This window comes from Podarcis erhardii, assembly GCF_964252035.2.
Source record: "Podarcis erhardii genome assembly, chromosome: 7".
Taxonomy (NCBI): domain Eukaryota; kingdom Metazoa; phylum Chordata; class Lepidosauria; order Squamata; family Lacertidae; genus Podarcis; species Podarcis erhardii.
The window spans coordinates 30,800,757-30,821,688 of NC_138511.1; the positions used below are offsets into that span (position 1 = coordinate 30,800,757).

The 20,932-nt window shown below is 43.7% G+C and overlaps 1 protein-coding gene across 1 annotated transcript in view; it reads left to right on the forward strand.

Annotated features, from left to right (window-relative positions):
• The first annotated feature begins 2,633 nt into the window (after nucleotides 1-2,633).
• Nucleotides 2,634-20,932, forward strand: part of RHPN2 (rhophilin Rho GTPase binding protein 2) — a 41,035-nt gene continuing 22,736 nt past the window's right edge. Inside the window, exons 1-3 of the mRNA XM_081870989.1 lie at nucleotides 2,634-3,436; nucleotides 15,640-15,755; nucleotides 18,200-18,328. Of these exons, the coding sequence (XP_081727115.1) occupies nucleotides 3,368-3,436; nucleotides 15,640-15,755; nucleotides 18,200-18,328 (314 nt within the window). The 5' untranslated portion in view covers nucleotides 2,634-3,367. The remainder of the gene's footprint in view (nucleotides 3,437-15,639; nucleotides 15,756-18,199; nucleotides 18,329-20,932) is intronic.

The window sequence follows — 20,932 nt, forward strand, 5'->3', positions numbered from 1 at the left end:
TTAAAAATGGAATTATTTTGATTGTTTAATTTGTAGTTTTTTATTATTTATCACTTTGAGATATTATATAATAAGGGATTTATAAATGCAATGGGATAAATACAAAAATAAATAAATACTGTACATTTAGTGTTGTTAGAGTACGTAACAGGAGATCTGTATTCAAATTCATGATTGGCCACAAAACTGTCTGGATGAGCTTGTGTCAGTCAGCCCTTTTCAGCCTAAGCTACCTCGCAAGGTTGTTCTGTGGAACATGTTGGCAGCCTTAAGAGAAAAGTTCTTATCAACATAGTCATCCTAACTCACTCATCAGAGTGCCATATTAGCTGGACAACCCATAAAAATTTCTGCCTGACCTTTAGAACTAGAGTTTTGCATTTGTCACTAGCATCACACACACATAAATCTTTTTACAATTGACAACACATTCACCCCACCTAGAGTTTATAATAGTTAAGATAAGCAAGCTGGGATTGATCAAACATACCAGATATATACAGAATCATGAGCTCATTATGTCTTAGTGATTTTCAAGTAGTTTGTGGGGATGGGGGGAGTTTAGGAACCACCGCTGCAGGTATAATCAATAATTGTTGTGCCCAGTAGCAACTAATTTAGGCAGACCTGTGCACACTTACTGACTGATTTAATTTCTATCTGGCCGCCTGATTCTGATGGGCTACATTTAAACAGGGCGGTCCAACATGTTGCCCAAGGCCCACCTCAAGGCCTTTTGTGTCAGCCCATTGGAGCATTTGAGGAGGCATTGGTTTTGGGAAGGAGCCATGAGGGCTCTGACAGGGTTCTCAGGTCCTCCAGTCTCATACCCAAAGCCTAGTTAGCGCTTTCCCAGCATTAGGAAGAAGGTCGTAGGGCTCTAGAATTCTACCAGAGCCTCGCATCTCCTTTCTAAAATCTGGCACCTTACTTATCTGGCTTTGGGAAAGCAGCATGTGGGGTGGGGGACAAATTTTGACCTTGCTTCCTCCTCCTGTGCAACAAGGCAGTGTACAGGCCATGGGTTATGTGTTGAAGTACTATTGAAGCCCACTGGCTACACCACCCCCTGTAGCTACGGCTCTGCCTTGATGTTATTTTAAAATGAAAAGAAAATTAAATTCACAGCTTTTTAGAATAGTAGGCTTGGGTTTTTCAATAATAACACTACAAAAATATCACTTGTCATTTTTGCCATGGTTGTTGTAAAAGCCTTCCTACGTGCCTTTCTATTTTTATAGACTATCAGTGTGTACTTCCCACTGACCGGAACACCACTGGGTGTTCAAGAATGCTGGGTCTGTTGCAATTCATCCTGAGACCTTTTTTTGTGAATGAACAGCATTTTGGAGCTGCTCCCCACGCTATGGAGAATGACTCAGTCATGAAAGAGGGAAGGGTAATGAGCCATAGTGACCACATTATCTCTTGTGTTGCAGAAGATAAAGCGAAGCAATAGAAAGAAAATTCTTCTCCAGAAATAGAGACAAAATGATGACAAAAGAAGCAGCTCTAAAACACCAGGGAGAGGAAAGCTTCCAGTAGGGAAGTTTCCTGGCAACTAATTGTTTTCCTTTGATTCACACAGCTGCCACTTGCGATTGTCTGCCCATGCCAAAGAGGCAATGGAAAGCTTGCTCTGAATTAACTTAAGAATTAATGTTCTTCAAAGATCGTAGCTGACTACTCATAAAATGATTCATTCTACAAAACACTCGACCAAGTATCAACAAAAAGTGTACTGTATATGGAGAACTCTTTCCGCAGGAATTCACAACCAAGGAACTTGGCAACAGGTGATGCCAAAACTATTTTCAACAAAATACCTCACCAAAGAATCCAGAGTAAGCTTAGCAGTCAAGGAATAAGAGGATACATCTGTCTGTGGATCAGGAATTGGTTAAGTGGCAGGAAGCAGAGAGTAGGAATAAATTGACAAATTGTGTGATAAAAAACCTCCATAAAATACTTTGTTCTTAAAAAAAAAAAAACCTCAATTGGCTGGATCTGTGGGCAGGTGCCCACTTTGGCAAACCACTGAACTGGAAGTGGCACCTTCTCAGGAAAAGGCACTCCAGCCCCCGACTAACTGTACCTGCCCAAACTGGTCTTACTGAACTTTGGAATCCTTGATTGCTTTGGTTGGTAAGTTTTGGTGCATGTGCGGTTCTTGACTTGCTTTGGCCCTGACTCCTGGCTTATTGTGCAGCTGCTGGTTGCCCTCTCCTGGTTTATCCCCTCTGGCTGATGCCCATGGCCCACCATTGACAGCTAGGCCGGTCCCATCACTTTTAGTGTTATCTTCAAAGGCGTTGGGGATGGCATTGTGGACATACCCTTCAGATGCAAGCAAATCTTGGCCAACCCTTATCAGCACTAACACTTCTGAAAGTTTTTTCTTGCACACACAGACATGGGGGGGGGGTGTTTTCCTCCAGGTGACCTTTTTATTTTGCATTCATTTGCTTGCACAAGACCTACACACAGATTATTAGTCTATCTCTGGCCTTTATTGAGCATCTGTTCTGATTTGTTTGCAGGGAGTTATTGGACAAGGAGCCTTCCTCCTGATTTGCCGGTGGAGTGTTTATACCGCACCTCACCTCCTTGTTCCTCATTCATTCACCTACACTTTTCAGTGCCTTTTCTCATAACTTTCCAAGCTGTAAAACATCACTTTATTTTTTAAAAAAGTGGATTTTTTACGCCAGGGGGAGGGAGCACTGCCATTCATTCTAACTGTGCCCGCCTAAATATCAAGCACGTGCTTGATTCCCTCCTGCAAAATGCTGACAGTCTGGAGGCAACCTGGTTCTTCAGAATTCAGGAGGGCACAAATAGTGTCGCTTGGGGAGTTGCGCAATCGGGTTCCTGGCTGGCGTTTCCCTAAGTTTTGCATGGCAAATTGGCTGCTTGAATCTGCGTCACTTTCGGTAAAAACTCTCCTTGGCGCAACAGCTGAGGAGCCTCCCTCTGCCTGCTGTTAAGGAGAGAAAAGCTGCCGCTCCCTGCACACCCTGAGGTGACTGTTGACTCTCCCAAGGGCCGGCTCAGCTGTCCTGATAGCGCCGTTGCTAGGAGCGGACTCCGCCTGGCTCCACAAATACACAGGAGATCCGAGGAGGCGGTCCCTCCGTCCCTCCCTCCCTCACCCCACCCCGATCTCCCGTGGGCTTCCCCAGGTAGAGGAGGAGCGACGGAAGGCTAGGGGATCGTGAGTGCAGCCGGGATCCGGGCTCTCTCAGACAGACATTCATCGCCTGGACGGTGCGCAGCGCAGCGGCGAGCCAGACTCCGCGAGCAAGGCGACTCTCGTCTCTTATCGCAGGGCGAGGTGGGAGTTACCCCGGACTCTGCTGCTCTGGCGATGACGGACGCGTTGTTGCCCTCGGGCTGCCGGGCGGCGGACCAGAGGGGAGACTGCTACTTTCGGAAGGTAAGTCGAGGCAAAAGCATCGCGGCGACCTGACCTGCGGACAGGTGGGTGGGTGGGTGGCAGGCAGCGCGCACCCCACCCCTCCGGCGCTCCATAGGCAAGGCGCAGCGCGACTGAAACTGCCTGCCACCCCGATCTATACTTTGTGCCCTGAAGAACCCTTCGCTCCGCCAGGAATTTGGAAAGGGAGGAGGTTATGCTGTTGCCTGTATGGTCAAAATTTCGATTTGGCTTTTTGAAGGGTGTTTTTTTTTTTCCTCTTAGTAAAAGCTAAGCATAGCAGGTGTGGTGGGGAGTCTCGGAGGATTTGATTACAGTAGTTATTTCATTGTATTGGGTGAATGTATTTGATTATCTGCCTGGAGCAAGTTGATAATAACAGTAGTTATCTTATGGAAACAGAAATGACCGTGAGAGGGCAATTAGCAGTTGCTGGAATTGTTGAAGACATTGCTGCCTTCTAGAAGGAGCGTGCATAATCTTTAAAGTTGCTTCCGTTTTCCCTAGCAGGGCTACCTTGTCCATAATAGTGTCTCATAGCTGTCAACATTTCCCTTTTTTTTAAGGGAGATTCCCTTATTCCGAATAGGATTCCTCGTAAGAAAAGGGAAAAGTTGACAGCTATGAGTGCCTGGACATAAAAAAATTAAACAGGGACAGATGTCCCCAGCAGGGAACTGTTATGCTGGGAACAGCTGTTAGCTCTTATCAGAGGAAATACAGAGAGAAAAAGAGAGCACAGTCCTACATATGTTTACTCAAAAATAACTGCCGCAGTGTTCAGTGAGGCTTTCTCACAAGTAAACATATATAGGATTGTAGCCACAAGTACATAGGCATAGCCAAGGGGGGACAGGGAAGGGCCCTGCCCCCCTAAATAAATAAAATTCAATAAAAATACATAGCAAACTGACGTTCTTCCCCACCCCCAACAAAAGGTCTGTCCCACCTAACAAAAATCCTGGCTACGCCCATACACAAGTAACTGCTAACATTTACCAAATGAAAAAATAATTTGTTTGTATCCAACCAAATCCTGCCTTCTATTTTTGTTAGCGCTTGTCTTTATGTGGAAGTTATTCACATTGAAAATAGTACCTACTCCCAGTTTTTATTGGTTGGGAAGTTTTTAATGTTTGATGTTTTATTATGTTTTTATATGTGCTGGAAGCTGCCCAGAGTGGCTGGAAGACCTAGCCAGATGGGCGGGGTATAAATAAATAAATTGTTAATTTTATTGCAATAATAATAATAATAAACTCCCAGTTTTTAAGTGTACATAGGATCGCAACTTTCACCTTCATAACGTATTTTTTTCTAATGCCTAGAGAGCCCATAGTTTTATATTTCAAAACTGTGTGAGAGAGAGACAAATCTATTGCCCTCAAAATTTCAGAAGGTAGAAACTCATTGTAGAGTAGGATTTATTCAATCCTATTATAAAACAAGGAAGCTGTTATTATACCATCCAAATAGGTACAACTTGATAGTTTGCTGCAGTGTTAGGTACTAATTTGGTACATTCCAGCGCTAGGTACATCTAAGTAAGAAAACAAGTAGTAAGCAAACTCTTTAATAGATTGGATGGCATGGTGTATTCCTCCCATTTTGGAGGCTGCTGCAATTATCAGAATCTGATGCAGAAGTGACCTCTGACCTTTGCTACTCTTGTACTTTTAGGTGGGAATCACAGCCTCTTTAAAAAATGTAGCATTATCTCCACCACCACCTCACCACCCCTTGCGGAAAATAAAATTGGCAGGGATTTCCAGAAGCCAGCTCAGCTTAATTTTTTACTAAAGCGTGCGTGTCTGCAGTTTGCAGACCAAACCAAGTGGGTGGTTTAGGGAACTAAAGTAAAGGTTTCTTTAGTGCAAGCAGTTTTTTTAAAAAAATTAAGTATTGCAGCCTACATTTCTAGACTAGCCCTCACGCAGTGGGATCCACAAGCTGTTTCAGCAGGGGCGCTTGGGCTTAAAGCTGAGCCCAGGAGATGCAACTGTAGGTCAGTGGTAGAGCACTAACTTTGCATACAGAGGCACACAGGTTTGATCCCTGGTGTCTCCCGTTAAACTGGTCAGGTTTGTTGTGTGTATGGGGGAAAGACCCTGGATGAAGAACTGCTGCCAGTCAGAAGAGATGATACTGGGAAAGGTGGACAAATTATTTGACCCTATAAAAGGTGGCTTCTTGTGTCCCAGTCTGGGAATGTTTGAAACTCCATGATGCAGCCTCCACCTTGAGGCTAAGCAGGTCTGGGTCAGGTCTGGTCAATGCCAGGATGAGTTCCATGGAAGAAAGATGGGTTATAAATAAACAAAGTGGATCACAACTATAGCTTTGGTAAAATGGCTTGCAAACTTGATTACACCCCTTCCCCTCAAACATTCTTCTGACTCTGATGGGTTGTGAAGCTGGTCTGAAACTTGAGTTAACTTCAGCTAAAAACAGGTAATAAAGGGAACTGCTGGCCCCAGGCTTGTAAAGGGAAAGCTATTCAAAAGGAAACGCGATAAGGCATTTTAGATTAGGGCATTTTTCAGCCGGCTAAGAGCCTGACAATACAGCAGCTAGCCCCAGGTGAGTACTTAAAAGGTTTGTAAACCTCTCCCTGCATATCAGATTACCCAGGTTAAATTTAGGGCACTTCTGAAACTCTGGCAGCTCATTTTGTGAGCTCCCAACAGGTTTCATCAGGTGCCTCATCAGAAAGTTATGTAAGTGCTGCTATATGTGAGTGGCTGAACCCTCTGCCCTTTTACAATGATTCTATGTAACATACCATCAGACCTAATAATGTGTAGATAGGGAACAATTTCCATTTTAAATAGTGGTACAAACATCAGAATTCCTGCACAGAAAGCACTTCGGTCTAGGAAGATGTAGGTAAAGGTAAATGACCCCTGGATGGTTAAGTCCACTCAAAGGCGACTATGGGGTGCAGCGCTCATCTCACTTCAGGCCGAGGGAGCAGCTTTCCAGGTCATGTGGCCAGTATGACTAAACCGCTTCTGGTGCAATGGGACACCATGATGGAAACCAGAGCGCACGGAAACACCGTTTACCTTCCTACCACCTATTTATCTACTTGCACTAGTGTGCTTTCAAACTGCTAGGATGGCAGAAGCTGGGACATTTCCCTGTAGGAAAATGTAAAATTTTTCCCTGTAGGAAAATCAGCCCTGGGCAGATGTTATTTTCTAGTAATTGGGGGAGGCAGAGTTCCGCCATCTTCACATATTCTATCTTCTATTTCTTCCTGAGAGTTGTGGAACCTGGGGACAACATTTTAGCCACCATGTGCTGAATTGGAGCATTTAACTACAAAGACCCAAGTTCAAATCCTTGCTCAGCCACAGAGATTTGATGTGGGTTTTCTGGAAAAGTTTGAATTTTAACATTTTCAATTTTCACCTGATTTTTTTCATGCCCTACAGCAAGGGTGGGAACAGGATCCCATCTGTGGGCCAGATCCTTATCTTTTGCACCCAGACAACTTTGAGGCCATCTGCCTGTCATTCACCTGACATGATAATCGTGGCTGACAACTGTCAAAGCTTAATGGCAGTTGTGATACCTGCCAGTCAGCTGAACCTCATTCAAAGCCTTGCTTTCGCCAATCAGCTGCATGCATAATCGTTAGCAAGGATCATGTTAAAAAATAATCTAGGCTGATTTGTTTGCATATCTCATTAGAATCATGTATATGACAACTGAAATGATGCAAATGGCAGAGGTGGTGTTCTTGCTTTGGACTGGGCAGAGTCTTTTCATATCCATCAGAAGCAATCCTGATATCTGGGAAAAATTTCCCCACCTGCCTCTTAAAGTAAATCATGTGTAGTCATTTTATGTTGCACCAAATGGTCATAACAAAAATATTCAAGTTTCAGAATGGTAGCAATCAAATATAAAAATTGTCAGTAGAAACATTTGCATCAATAGAACATTAATAACTGTGTCAGTCATTGCATAGGAGAAGTCTACAGTCAGTTGCGTATTGGGAAGGAAACTTTGGACAAAATTTAGCTATGGCTCATGCAGAGCTAATCACTGAACTGATGGTGTCCTTATTAGGGTCTTTGAAGGTGGTAAAAGTTAACAGAGGAGGTGAGCTTTAAAGAGTTATCCAGAAAAAAAGAAATATGTGCCCAATAAATGTTGAGATAATCTTAAAGGCAACAGTTACATGTTCTCATATGGCCAAAAAAAAGAGTCATGCTTTTAAAAGTAACCTAGTTTTGTTTTTCTTATGTAGATATGGTTGAGAATGAGATAGTTGGGAATTTCTCTTCAGGGGAGAAATTTAAAATCTATCTCGCATGAACTTTCAAGCATTGGCAAATGTAGGCAAGAGGTGCCATTCACTGCAGCCCTGCGCCTGTTGGAGCAGATAGCTGAATGATTAATCACAGGGCATGACATGGCTGCATGGACAGTAGCTCCACTATGATGTGCAAACACACTCACCAGCAAGAAGCTGGAGCTGCTGACTTCCTTATTACTAAGTACGCAGCTATATATTTAGATGCAGGCAAGTGAGAAATTGACTCTGGAGAATAAGGGCTTTGAACATTTGTGACCAGTCTTCATCTTCACGTGGACAGTGCATGTGCCAGTGGGTGGGAAATGTTGAGTGCATTCCCCACATTTAGAAGAAAAAGAAAACCTCCACAAAGGAAAACAAGCTTTGGCTCAAATTCTGTTTGACTTTCTTATTTGCATTGCTCAGTTGAAACAGCTGGCAAGTGATCTTATTAACACTTTTCTTAGTGTGGATTCAATAATTAAGACACACTTTTTGATCACATTTAATTCCACCTTCATTTTTCCTGTGGCTTCTTTGCATTTGATTAAGTACTTGGGGAAGACTTTTAGAAATTTCACTTAAACCCCCTATAAAGGTATGTTAGAATAATACTTGTGTTCCTATAGTGTTCCTCTTTTGAGCTCTGGAGGAAGCAAAGACATGAGAAAAAGGAATTCTTTCCTGATTTTTTTTAAGTCACAATGTTCTTATAGAGCAGAGTATCAACCAGATACTGCTGGTAAAACAATCTCATGTAAGAAAGAGACGGAGAGAGAAAGGTGCATAGTTCTACAAGTTATAAAGCAAAGATTTCTAGTGAATTGTGTGTGACATATTCAGGGTGGGTGGCCTGCGACAAATCATTCACTGTTTTCTTTTTATTATCTGTGAAGCAGTAGTCCTAGTGACCTTTCTCACAATGGAATTCAAGAAGAGCCATGTTGCATTGACCCCCCCCCCTCCCAGAGGCCTGTATACTCCAACGTTTCTCTTTCCAACAGCAACCGGCCATATGTTTTTGGAAAGCCCATGAGCAGGACATAACTGCACCCACTTCCCCTGCTTCACCCCTTCCCAGCATCTGACAGACACTTGCAGAGGGAAAGTCTACACCAAATAGGCTTCCTTGGAAGCTGGACCCTGTGCAATCAAGCAACCAGCTTCCATGACACCTTATAGAGAGATGTGAATGCATAGGCTTTCCTCCTTCTGGTATCCATGACCAATGCGTGGACATCAGAGGTGAGCCAAAGGAAGCCATGTGACTCAGAGGTGAGGTCAGCAGTGTGATCATTGTCCCTTGTAACTATGTCAGGACCCCTTCACGTGTACAATGTGTGGAGCGGTCTAAAATATTGAAGAGATCCAGGGAACAGGTACTTTAGTGTAGGTTGAGCTGCTGCAGGTGGTGCAGAAGTCCAAACAGAAATGACCCAGCTTCATTTTAGGAATGTGTTTGTTTGCCTGCTTTTTGAAAATTTGAAAAGGAGAGAGAACTTTCTGTCCTTGCCCTTGTCAATGATTATACAGAAAGCGGAAGCTCTTAAATGGACCTCTATCTTTTTTTGAACATCCACCCATGCCTTTAAAGATGTAAATACAGGAAGTCTGGGCAGAAGGCTAATGTCAGCATACCTGCCAATTTTTATTTACACAGTCTCATGGAGTTTTCACACTTTTTATCTAAGGCAAGAACAGGTAACTTGTGGTTCTCTAGATATAATAATAATAAATTTTTATTTATATCCCGCCCTCCCCAGCCAAAGCCAGGCTCAGGGCGGCTAACAACAATAAAATAATACAACATTCTAAAATCATTTCATTATAAAATTAATTCAAATCAAATTGATGGCAACCATTGGGCTAGAGTTCTGTGAAGATTGCCAAAGGAGGGAGTCATAAATGGATTACAGTTCCCAGCATCCCTAGCTATTGGCTAGGCTAGCTGCTGGGGCTGCTGGGAGTTTGGAGTCTAACAGTAGCTTGAGAGCCACAGGTTCCCCATCCCTAATCTAATAGGATCCACCATTGGTTCCCCCCTCTCTTTGCTTAAGGGCTCTCTGCTTGTCTAATTTTATGTCAATAGCGACAGCCTGATAAAAGTGTGCATATGCAAACCATCTTACAGATTCCAAGCTTTTCCCAGCCTTTCTGCCTGGGAACCTGGAGGTATTCCTGCATTGCCTCTGGTGATTGATTGAAAGGCTTTTAACAGGCCCCAGTCAAGCTACTTTGCTAAAAGCTTGTGTTGGCAAGTTTGCCTCAGGCCTCCATGCTATGATCCACCTTCTGGCTGTCACAAATATGTATCAGATTTATGTAACTGTTATGTGCTGAGTACACACGGAAGGTGGTTATATATTAACTGCTGATTTTAAAATAGCCATTCAGCCCAATTCTACTTGTACACAGAGGTTCCCTATTATGTTCAGTGACACCATTCTGGTGATAGGAATACATTGTCTTGCTGGCTCAGACTGAGGTCCATCTAATTCAACATTCTTGTTTCAAACAATGGCCAGCAAGATGCCCTCTTGGGCCCAGGATATTTTGTTGCCTGAGGTGAAAGACTAGATGGCCCACCACCACCCCACATACAGAAGCCCCACAGAATGAACTGTAGAGTTGGAGGGTGCCCCGCAGGGCGTTAGCCCAACTGTATGCTTGATGTAGGAGCTCTATAGCTGGACCAACCATAGATAGAGATGGCTGTCCAATCTCTGAAGACACCCAGGAAGGGAGAGTCCATTGCCTTGCTATGTAGCCATTCCTATGGTTGAATGAACAGTCTGCTGCCTCCCATAAAATTGTTGGACCCTTCTGTTTTTTAAAAGCCATCCAAGCTAGTGGCAATTGCCACATTTTGGGTTAGTGGACTAGTATCACTCTGGTCGCATGAAGAATCAATTCCTTTCATCAGTTTCCTTGAATGACTGAAGTTTTCAACAGACATGGGAATGTAGAGGATACAAGCAAAGGGGTTAATGGAGCTCCTTGTTTGAGGAAACCTTTTTGTATTTGGGAATATTTGCTGTGTCAGTGTTTGTTTGCTCTGGAGGTAGGACAGTAACACAGGGTGGAGCAGAATGCCTCACTTTAACCATTGAGGCACACCCAGATTCAACTCTGTTTCAACTTCTCTGTGCCATTAACATGCATCTCAGCTTATCAGTTGTCAGCTTATCATGACATCATTTGAAATATCTCATCTACCGGCAGCACTGAATACATTCAGTACTGTACCGCTTCCACTGAATAATCTGGCAATCAGAGCTTTGTTAATGATGTCACAACTGCAGCTTCCAATTTTGAAATCCAACACTGTCAGTGTTTAATGCAGAGTCTGTGTGGAAGTGGATGGGTATATCTGGCTTCTGTTTTGTGCAAGTACAAGGTGTTACATCTTTTGCTTTTCCAGATTTGCTAGCAGCACTATCAATTATCACATTAGGCAGTTAAGAGTGGGATATTGCCTAAGCAGGGTCAGCTTATTGCTAACTTCTGAGAGCCCAGGCTATGAAGCAATCTGTACACTTGAGAAATAAATATGTAAATACTGGCGGTTTATGTCTCTCTCTCTCTCCAGGTGAAATCAGTTGCACAACAGCCAGACTCTTCCCTCCTGCCCCTGTTTGCAGAATAAGAATCTTAAGGGCAGCTTTTAAGTATTTTGGGCTGCTAGAATTCCAGTATATATCCATTCTTACAATAAATGTGGGATCTACATCAGGGGTGAGGAATCTGTGGCCCTCCAGGTATTGTTGGAACACCAGTGCCTCTCAGTGCCAGGCAGCCTGGCAAATGGTCATATATGGTTGTTGTTGTTGTTGTTCCGCAACATCTAGACTAGGCTATAGACACAGGGAGATCCTTACTCCGCCCAGATGCATCTAAGCCCAGTGCCACCTAGTGATTAAACTCTGATTACCCTTTCCTCTGAGGCATTGCAGGCAAGGTCACCAGGAAAGTTCTGGTGCCATCACCGTGATGGTGGCAAACTGCTTCCCCCACCCCCTTTTTCAGATTATGTTAAATAGTAAAGGTAAAGGGACCCCTGACCATTAGGTCCAGTCGTGACCGACTCTGGGGTTGCGGCGCTCATCTCACTCTATAGGCCGAGGGAGCCGGCGTTTGTCCACAGACAGGTCATGTGGCCAGCATGACTAAGCCGCTTCTGGCGAACCAGAGCAGCACACGGAAACGCCGTTTACCTTCCCACCGGAGTGGTACCTATTTATCTACTTGCACTTTGACATGCTTTTGAACTGCTAGGTTGGCAGGAGCAGGGACCGAGCAACGGGAGCTCACCCCGTCATGGGGATTCGAACTGCCAACCTTCTGATCAGCAAGTCCTAGGCTTTGTGGTTTAACCCACAGCACTACCTAGTAGTTTGCTGCTATTACAGAAAACTGGCACAGGTGCTAAGCAAGACCTGGAGTGCCCACATCACTACTTTGCTTTGCAGCTAGCAGACAGTTGAGCTGGGGTAGGCAGCAGTGGCATACGATGATTTGTTGCTGAATGGAGGGATGGGGGAACACAAGCCGCTGTGCCTCCCAGCCTGCTGCCTTAGCCATGTAGCTTCACATTGTTCATGGCAGGGCTGGCCCTGCTCACCCTGATCCTTCTTTGGCTAGAGATGTTGGGGATTCACTTAGGAAAGTGTGTGTTCTGCCAGTGAGCTGCGCTCCATTACCTATGTTGAAATACATACAGCAGAGCTTGGATTCAGTATTGCTTTTCTCCCTACAGGGCAAGGCCTGAGCATGTAAACTTGAGATTTTGATTGGGTTGAGATTTCCCCCCTGGAAGGAGCGCCTCATGCAGGCCCACAGATTTTGCATTTCCACTCTCCCTTGTACTTGGTTGCAGAGAGCAAAGCTCATCAGTAACAAGACATTAATTCACGGTGACATGTTGTTCAGGCAGTTTGGCAAACATGAAGCTTCCTAGAGATGATTATGCAAGTTTTGGGGCCAATTTGCATACATACTCCAACTGCCCCTATTGGTCAGGGACAGTCCCTGTTTTCACGAACATGTCCCTGGGAAAACTCTGCTCCTGTTTCCCCCCCTTTAGGGACACATCTTATTGAGATTCGGTTAGTGTGAGTTGTGACATTTGGCATGCTTCAGGTCTGTGGAAGTTAACATCTCTGTGTTGTATTCAACTGACTAAGTCTGGATCCACCTCTTTGAATTAAGGGCATGGATGTATCTGTGTGTCTAATGTGTGCATACATACACATGTGAACTTTAAGGTTCCTGTGCTGGTGAAGCTCAGTTTGAACTGGCAGGCAACTAAATGACCAAACATCTTACTAGTTTTGAGAATAGTCCAGGGCATTCTGTTATACTTATAGAGTAAATAAATATAGACTTGAGATTTAGAATGAAAGAGCCATAGTTTCATGTGATGAGAATGAGCCACGATGAGCCCCTAGCTCATGTATTTCTCTTCTTTCCCACCTCCAGCCCAGCTGTGAAGAGGACTTTGAAAACTTTTGCTTCTGCTTTAGGTTTAAATTAACCACAACTTGTTTTGTTGCCCATGCTATGTTTTTGCATTACATCCAAATGTAGTAAATGCATAATTTGGAATTAGGCAGTAATCACTTGCAATTAAGATGGAGGTGTTACTGGCTTGCTCCTCTTTTCATATTTGCAGTGTTGGTGGGTGTGCTTTTCAGACTTCATCAACATCACAGAATGAATTAGTCCCATTAATGAATGAAGAACATCAGGTGATGCTTTTAGTCTCAGCGCCTACGATATATGTTTCTTCCAAGAGCCCCAGCATTTGCTGAAATTGGACTTCATGTAGAGGTTTAGAACACTGTGTTTCCTGGAGAAAAAACTGTTGCAGGATGTGTTGGTGATTAGGCAATTATTCTGTCATTGGGTTAAACAAAGACATGATTTAGACTTAAGACTTTGAATGCTGAACAAGTTATGGAGACAAGGTGCCTTGTGAGAGAGTTATCCTAGGTACTCATCCAAGAAATTGCAACTTAAGCAACAATCCTGTGCAATGCTGATAGCCAGGTTATCCTAGCTCTAAGAAATGTCCATTTTTTTCTGAAACACTATAGCTAATAGTATATCATGAGTGTTACTAATTTCAGCTAACTCCAGCTCTGTGGAAAGGAAGCAGACTCACCATGAGACAGGGTTGCCCATCCACTCTAGACAATATTATTTTTATGTAAATATTTATAAACTGCACTTTCATAAAAAATACAAGCATACAAAATGATAATAAAACACCAGTAACAACATAATACTAGCTGGTAAGAAGAAATCAACATTGCAAAGGCCTCCTTGAATAATAACATTTTTAGGAGACATCTAAAGGAAGGCAGGAATGATTCTTGCTGAACCTCTACCTGTTTCGGGAGTTCCAACAGGACAATCCTCAGCCAATCTTTCTCGCAATATCTGCAATGTAGTGTCACTCTGAGGCTTTATGGGAAATTAAACTGTTTGTCTGATGCTGCCAGGTTAGACCCACAGTTGTAAGCCCATATGTGGGGCCTTGCTGGAGGACTTTTGCTATGGGTCCTCTCAAACTGTTCCAAACAAGGCCCCTAAAACTTGAAACAAGCATCAGATACCAGCCTTTTCTTGGTCTCGAGGCCTTGTTCCCATGACTGGGTTTGCTCTTAAACAAACCCTTTTAACTTTGTTCTGCAGTCATAATAATATTTGAACTTCTTATCCACCTGTAAGAGGATTTTGACCACAAAAATGAAAACACTTCTTTATCAATATAGCAGAAGTGGAATGCCTTCTGGTTTTCTTTGTGAGATTGCACCAGGAATGCAAGCAAGATGTTTCTTTTTAATCTAATCAATATTTTGTAATTGAACGTTGAAGGAAAACACACCCCGTACTCAGTGGCGTAGCGTGGGGGGTGCAGGGGGGGCTGGCCGCACCGGGCGCAACACCTGGGGGTTAGGGTTAGGGGGCGCAAATCCATGGGTTAGGGGGGCGCAAATCCACGGGTTAGGGGGCGCAAATTACTTGCCTTGCCCCGGGTGCTGACAACCCACACTACGCCACTGCCCTTACTGAAAGTCCTTATGAAGATCTCATATACACAGCCATGTTTTCAACCATCTGGAAAGCCAGTAATGGAAAGAGATTTCAGATTTATATTTGCTAGCATTTTGTTTTATTTAAATGGATTGTTGCTCATTGTTCTGAAAACTTTTGGGATGAAGGGTGGGATATAAATCTTAATAATATTAATACTAATGATCTGCTATTGCTTGAACCTGCCCACCAACTGCCTTCCTCTTTCAATGTATTCTATTGCTAAGATGGGAGCGGTTGGCAGGGACTGGGGGCAGAGCCTTCTTTAGCATCACCCAAGAAAGAAATATCAGCAGACTTGTAGGAACCCCAAGGTTTGCAAAGATATGAAATAAATCTGTGGGGGGGGAAACTTCTAAGGGGGGGGGGAATACAAACCCCAAACAGCTCAGTGAGGGCTGACTGTTGGAGGGTTTGGAAAAAGAAAGCCAGGAGGGGGAGATGATAGAATGGAGCGTCCTGATCACAAGCACCACACGCTGCAGCATTTTGTTGCAGGCTCCACTTGTTACTGGGTGAGGCATGCTTGGAGTCACAGAAGTATTTGTAGAATATTTATAAAGGACAGAAGCTATTGGCAAAGGCTGTAGAGAGATCTTGGCTTGGGTCAAAGATGCAACTCCCCTTTGCTTCCTCTTTAGTAAGAGGATTGGGAAACACTGTGTTGGATGACATATATGTTTTTTTTATTATTTAAAAAATGTAGAGATCAGGGTTATCTGCTTAGGGAGTTGTCCATTCATTCTTTAGTTCTTTGCTCATCCACTTTTGATAAATGATGTGTGCTTCTGTAATCCAGGGATGCAACCCTCTTGCGGAGACTGGACGGAGCAAACTGCAGAACCAAAGAGCAGTCCTCAACCAGCAGATACTGAAGGCGGTGAGGATGAGAGCTGGCGCTGAAAACCTCCTCCGGTATGTTCCCACGACTTCCCTCCTCCCCTCTGCCCACAGCCCCAGAATGCAGCCTTTGTTCTATCCAACAGGAGCAGCCTCTGATTCCCAGCCAGCTGCCCAGTGACTCCCAACATCTCACGGAAGAAATTGTAGCTGGGAATAATCCTGCATGTAGACTCCATGTAGTATTTTTAGACTTTCATCTATAGGAAATCTGTTTGCTCTAAAAGCTCTCCCTTGCTTTTCTTTACACATGTTTTATTTTGTTTAAAAGAAATCACATTTATTTATGTACTGCCTTTCCATTTAAAACAACTCACTCAGTGTTTACTCCAAACTGCATAACAGAAATAATGAAAAAGCAATCTTAAACAGATAAAATGTCAGCATTTCTAACAAACACAGTAATAGATAATTTCATAACTATCTTTTGATGCCATAATAATTAATTGAATAAAAATATTTTTTCAGCTGTAGGGAGCAGCTAGGATAGCTCAATACACAATATGATTTCAATATTTCAAACAATTCATTTCATAAATATAATGGCTTGGATTCTAAGATAAGGTAACTTAAGAAAGTTTGCGGAAGGAAAGTTTCTCATCCGTTCCTTCTTCATGCAACCTGACTGGAGGTTTGGCGGCTCTCATTTGCTGAGCAAAGTGGGATCAGGCACAGGGACTATCCCAAACAAAGTGGCACAGAAGTGAGGTGGGGAGACATTCCTTCCCCAAACCTTCTTAAGTTAACTTGGGCCAAGCAGACATCTGAAAGCTGTGCATGTTGCTGTTTGCTAATGGTGTTTGTTAGCCTTGTTTGTTGCTTGTTACTCAGCAATTTCTAGAGAACTTGCAGTATATTTTAATAACATAAGTATACATGAAATACATTATCATGTTGACACATTCATACAAAAACCTATGCAATTTATTTAAAATATGCAAAACAGTCCTTTCCCCAGATAACCTTGGAAAGCTTTGACTACGCACGAGCAGCAAAAGCAGCATTGTCATAGTCCATCAAAAGCCTGTAAAAAATGTAGCTATTAAAATGACTCCCTTTTATTAAAAGGGAGCTAGTTCAGAGTTTTGAAGCTGAAACCATAGCAAAAATATGAGCTAGTCCTGCCTGGAGAAGGTGAGGAGTTTGCAGATTTTAGCTGGGCATATTAAGCCTAGATTTGGCTGTGTACATGCTATGCCTTTCAAGCACATTCAAAGCACATTCCCCCCCTCAAAGAATTCTGGTCATTGTAGCTTACCCCTCACAGAGTTAAATTTGCAGCAACCCTTAACAAACTACAATGCCTGGAATTATTTGAGTGGTGAAATGTGCTTTAAAGTGTGATGTGTGTGCAACCTTTGCTGCTAGCAACTCCTCTGATCCATGCTGGGTCCCTGTACAAAGCCCAGCCTGGCACCATTTTGAAAGAAGTAAACCTTTCACTAAGGCCCTAACTTTAGAGAATGAAGCAGCTGCCCCAGGTGGGAGGGCAGGGACAGCAGAGAGCTGCTCTTCCTGGGGGTCCCTGACCATTTCATCCTGATGGAGGGCTAAGCTGTTTGTGCTGTGTGGCTTGCCCTGTACTCTCTAAACTCTAGCCTGCTGTCCTCACATTCAGTGAAGGATACAGTCCTGTCACCAGGGTTCAACAGCTGTTCTGATAGAGTTGTGTGGGCGGCTGCTATCTTGACCTTTTTACCTCAGGTAGCAAAATATCTTGGGCAAACCCTAAGCGACAGCTTTTAAAAAAAGAAAAAGTGAGGGATAAATTGTAAGTTCTCTCTGCCACTCACCAACACTTGGCGATCTATCAACTGTATTTGTGGGCCTTGGCTACAGTGCTGTGGGTCAATGGAAACCATTGCCATTCAAAACCACAGTGGAATTGTTAGGCAGGCCTATTGCTTTGTTTGTCTTCATCGGCTTAACAGTCATAACAATAGTATCTGTGCCACGAATATTGTCTTGAAAGCCATTCCACATTCTTTTCATTTGGCAGTGGGCCATATCAGTTCTGAAACCAGAGTTTTTTTCATGTCTGTTCTTAAGGGGGAAATCTCAGAAATGTAGAGAATGCCGGTGAGACCCATTATACAATAAAGAGGCTGTCCTCAAAAGCGTTCTCAAAGGTGCAGCGCATAGTTAAACTATGTAACTAGCTCCCACGGGAGGCAACAATGGTCACCAGCCTAGATGGCTTTAAAAGAGGATTGGACACATTGACTGAGGGAGGTGAAGGCTATCAGCAATGGCTATGCACTTCCTCCACAATAGGATGCAGCAATGCTTTTGAATACCGGCTGCAGGGGAAAGTGCTCTTGTGTCCGGGTCCTGCTTCCCTTTGGGGCATCTGGTTGTCCTCTGTGAGAACAGGATGCTGGACTCTATGGGCCACTGGCCTGATCCAGCTGGCTCTTCTGGTGTTCTGATGTTCGTGTGTGCCTTTTTCTTCCTGGCAGGGCGACAACCAGCAACAAGGTGCGGGAGCAGGTGCTACTGGAACTCAGCTTTGTCAACTCAGACCTGCAGATCCTTAAGGAGGAGCTGGAAGGACTCAACATCTCTGTTGAGGTTTACCAGAACACAGAGTGAGTGGGGGAGGAGCTATTGTAGTATTGTTCCCCAGACAAGTGTGCTACCTGTGATTGAAAAAAACACACACAAAAACAAATATTTGTCTGACGGGGGGGGGGGGGCGGAATGCAGAGAACAAAGGTGCACAGGAGAGAGGCGAAAATATTCAGTTTGGTCTGGCTGTTGACTGAGGAGATTACAGCGGGTATTTACCTTCCTCCTTGGGAAAGGTATTAAAAGCAATTAATTCTGATCCCTAATCCTCAGAAATGCCTTCGAAGAGCTGGCTTGAATGGGGAGTGGCAGAGAAGGCCAGAACTAACTTCTCCTCTTGGTATTAAGCTGCACAAAGCCAGCAGGCAAAGTGGGGCGCTGATTTGCAGCGAAACATTTAATGCCAGGCTTAGCTGTTCTTACCCTTTGCATAGTTATTTGTCCCTCTCATTTAATAATTTCTTCCTCTCCTAAATAAATAAATATTCATTCATTCCTCTCAGGGGTATACATTTTAATTCTCTTAAACTTCAAGCCCATTGTCGGCACTGTCACAAACATATATCCCATTCTGCTTTTTAAAGATAATATACTGTAGCTCTGTTGTGCACCCCCCCCATGCTTTTGTTGCTGCTGTTGCTTTGCTTGATTGATCTTAACAGCCCACACTTTAGAATAGATTTAAAGGACATTTTGCAAAAGGTTGTGTGTGCTGCCAGTCAAAATTGAGAAGTTTATTATTTCTCCCACCATGAGGTTGGCATTTCAAAGGGTCACAATGAGAGATTGAATTCCACCCTGCATTCATCTTAGAGCTGGCAGGAACACAGGTGCCCATGGAAATTTGTGCACAAACATGGCAAACTTAATAAAGATGGATCAGAGGGGAATGCCTCAAATCAACAAGCAAAGGGTTTGTTTTAATGTCGTGGTTAATGCCAGGGATTTGGTTTTGATTTCATGTGGCTCCCCCCTCCCTTTCTTTTTTCTCTCAGAGTGGTATGCCTCTGAATAACAATGACTGGTTTTGTAACCCGTTCTGCATCAGGTTGTTTATTTGTACATCAGTGATGAGGAAAAAGAAGGCTGGGAGGAAGGGAGCCTTAAACTACTTTGGCGGACTTTGCATTTTTTTATGTGAAAATGCTGAGGGGTTGTATTTAAAAGAAGGCCTACCCTCTGTCATGGAGCCCTTCCCTATGCTAGAGTTGAACAACACATTTGTATTGTATTGTATTGTATTTGCAGCATTTATACTCCATACTTTAACCAAAAAAGGCTGTTTGAGTGGCTTACAAAAAACAGTGTTAAGATGGTTCCTGTCCTCAGGTTCACAATCTAGAAAGCCATGGCACACATAAGAGCATGAGAGCCTGCTGGATCAGGCCAATGGCCCATCTACTTCAGCATCCTATTCCCATGGGGGCTCACCCTCCCTTGAAATGCTGCCCCCCCCCCCCGCAATTGGATTCAGGGGCTGAGTTGGTGACAACAACAGAACTGGTGACACACATGCACCCATGGGTGTCCATAGAGGCCTTACTTGGTGCCTGCCGGGTCCCCTTTCCTTGCTGAAACTAGGCTTTGAAAGAAGTGTTCTGTTCACCATTAGAATAGGCTGAGTGGCTTGTGTGCTTGGTGGCATGGAGTGGGTGTGTTAACGGAAAAATCCGAGGGCTCCCTTGGACAAAAACAAAGACACCAACCAGGATTACTTGGAGCAAAACAGCAGCCTGTAGGCTTGGCCTTTATTGATCTGTTGCAACAGGGTGCTCCCCTCACCTGCAGGAGAGAGGAGGGACCCAGAAAAATGGTGTGCAAGGCCTTATAAAGACTTTTGAAATTGCCACCCTGTAGATCAAGACCACCCCCAGAAACATCATACATACATCACAGAAGGGGTGTAACCTAAGACCACCCCTTAGATACATCACACCTACATCACAGAAAAGGTGGTATAAAACAGAAATGTTAATATTGTTTTTCTCCTGTTGTTGTTTATCTCCTGTCTGGCAGGTTACTTGATTGGATTGCCTGGGGAGCCTGGCCATTCTTTTGTAGTGATAAATACAGTGGTGCCTCGCAAGACGAAATTAATTCGTTCAGCGAATCTCTTCGTCTTGCGGTTTTTTTGTCTAGTGGCTTAGCAGCTTAGCGGCTATTAGCGGCTTAGCGGCTTAGAAAAAGGGGAAAAAAGGAAAAAAACTCGCAAGAACTTGCAAGACCTCTTGCGAAGCAAGCCCATAGGGAAATCCGTCTTGCGAAGCACCTCAAAAGACGGAAAACTCTTTCGTCTAGCGAGTTTTTCATCTTGCGAGGCATTCGTCTTGCGGGGCACCACTGTACTTAGTTCTTGAGCCATGTCACAGGCTCACACCCTATTCAAACACAGGCATACCCTTAAGACAGGATTTGTGAAGGAAAAGACAATGGGGAGGCTTTTCCAGTTTGACCTTGCAGAGAAAACATTTGCTCAGTTTAGGAATCAAAATGGTTCCAGGTTGGCCTTCCTGTGCTGATCTATGTATGTGTTTGGTTGGTACACTTATGAACATTACCATATATCTAAGACCATAAAATTCCTGTCACATGTGGTGCCCACAGCAGTATCCCCATTTTGTAAG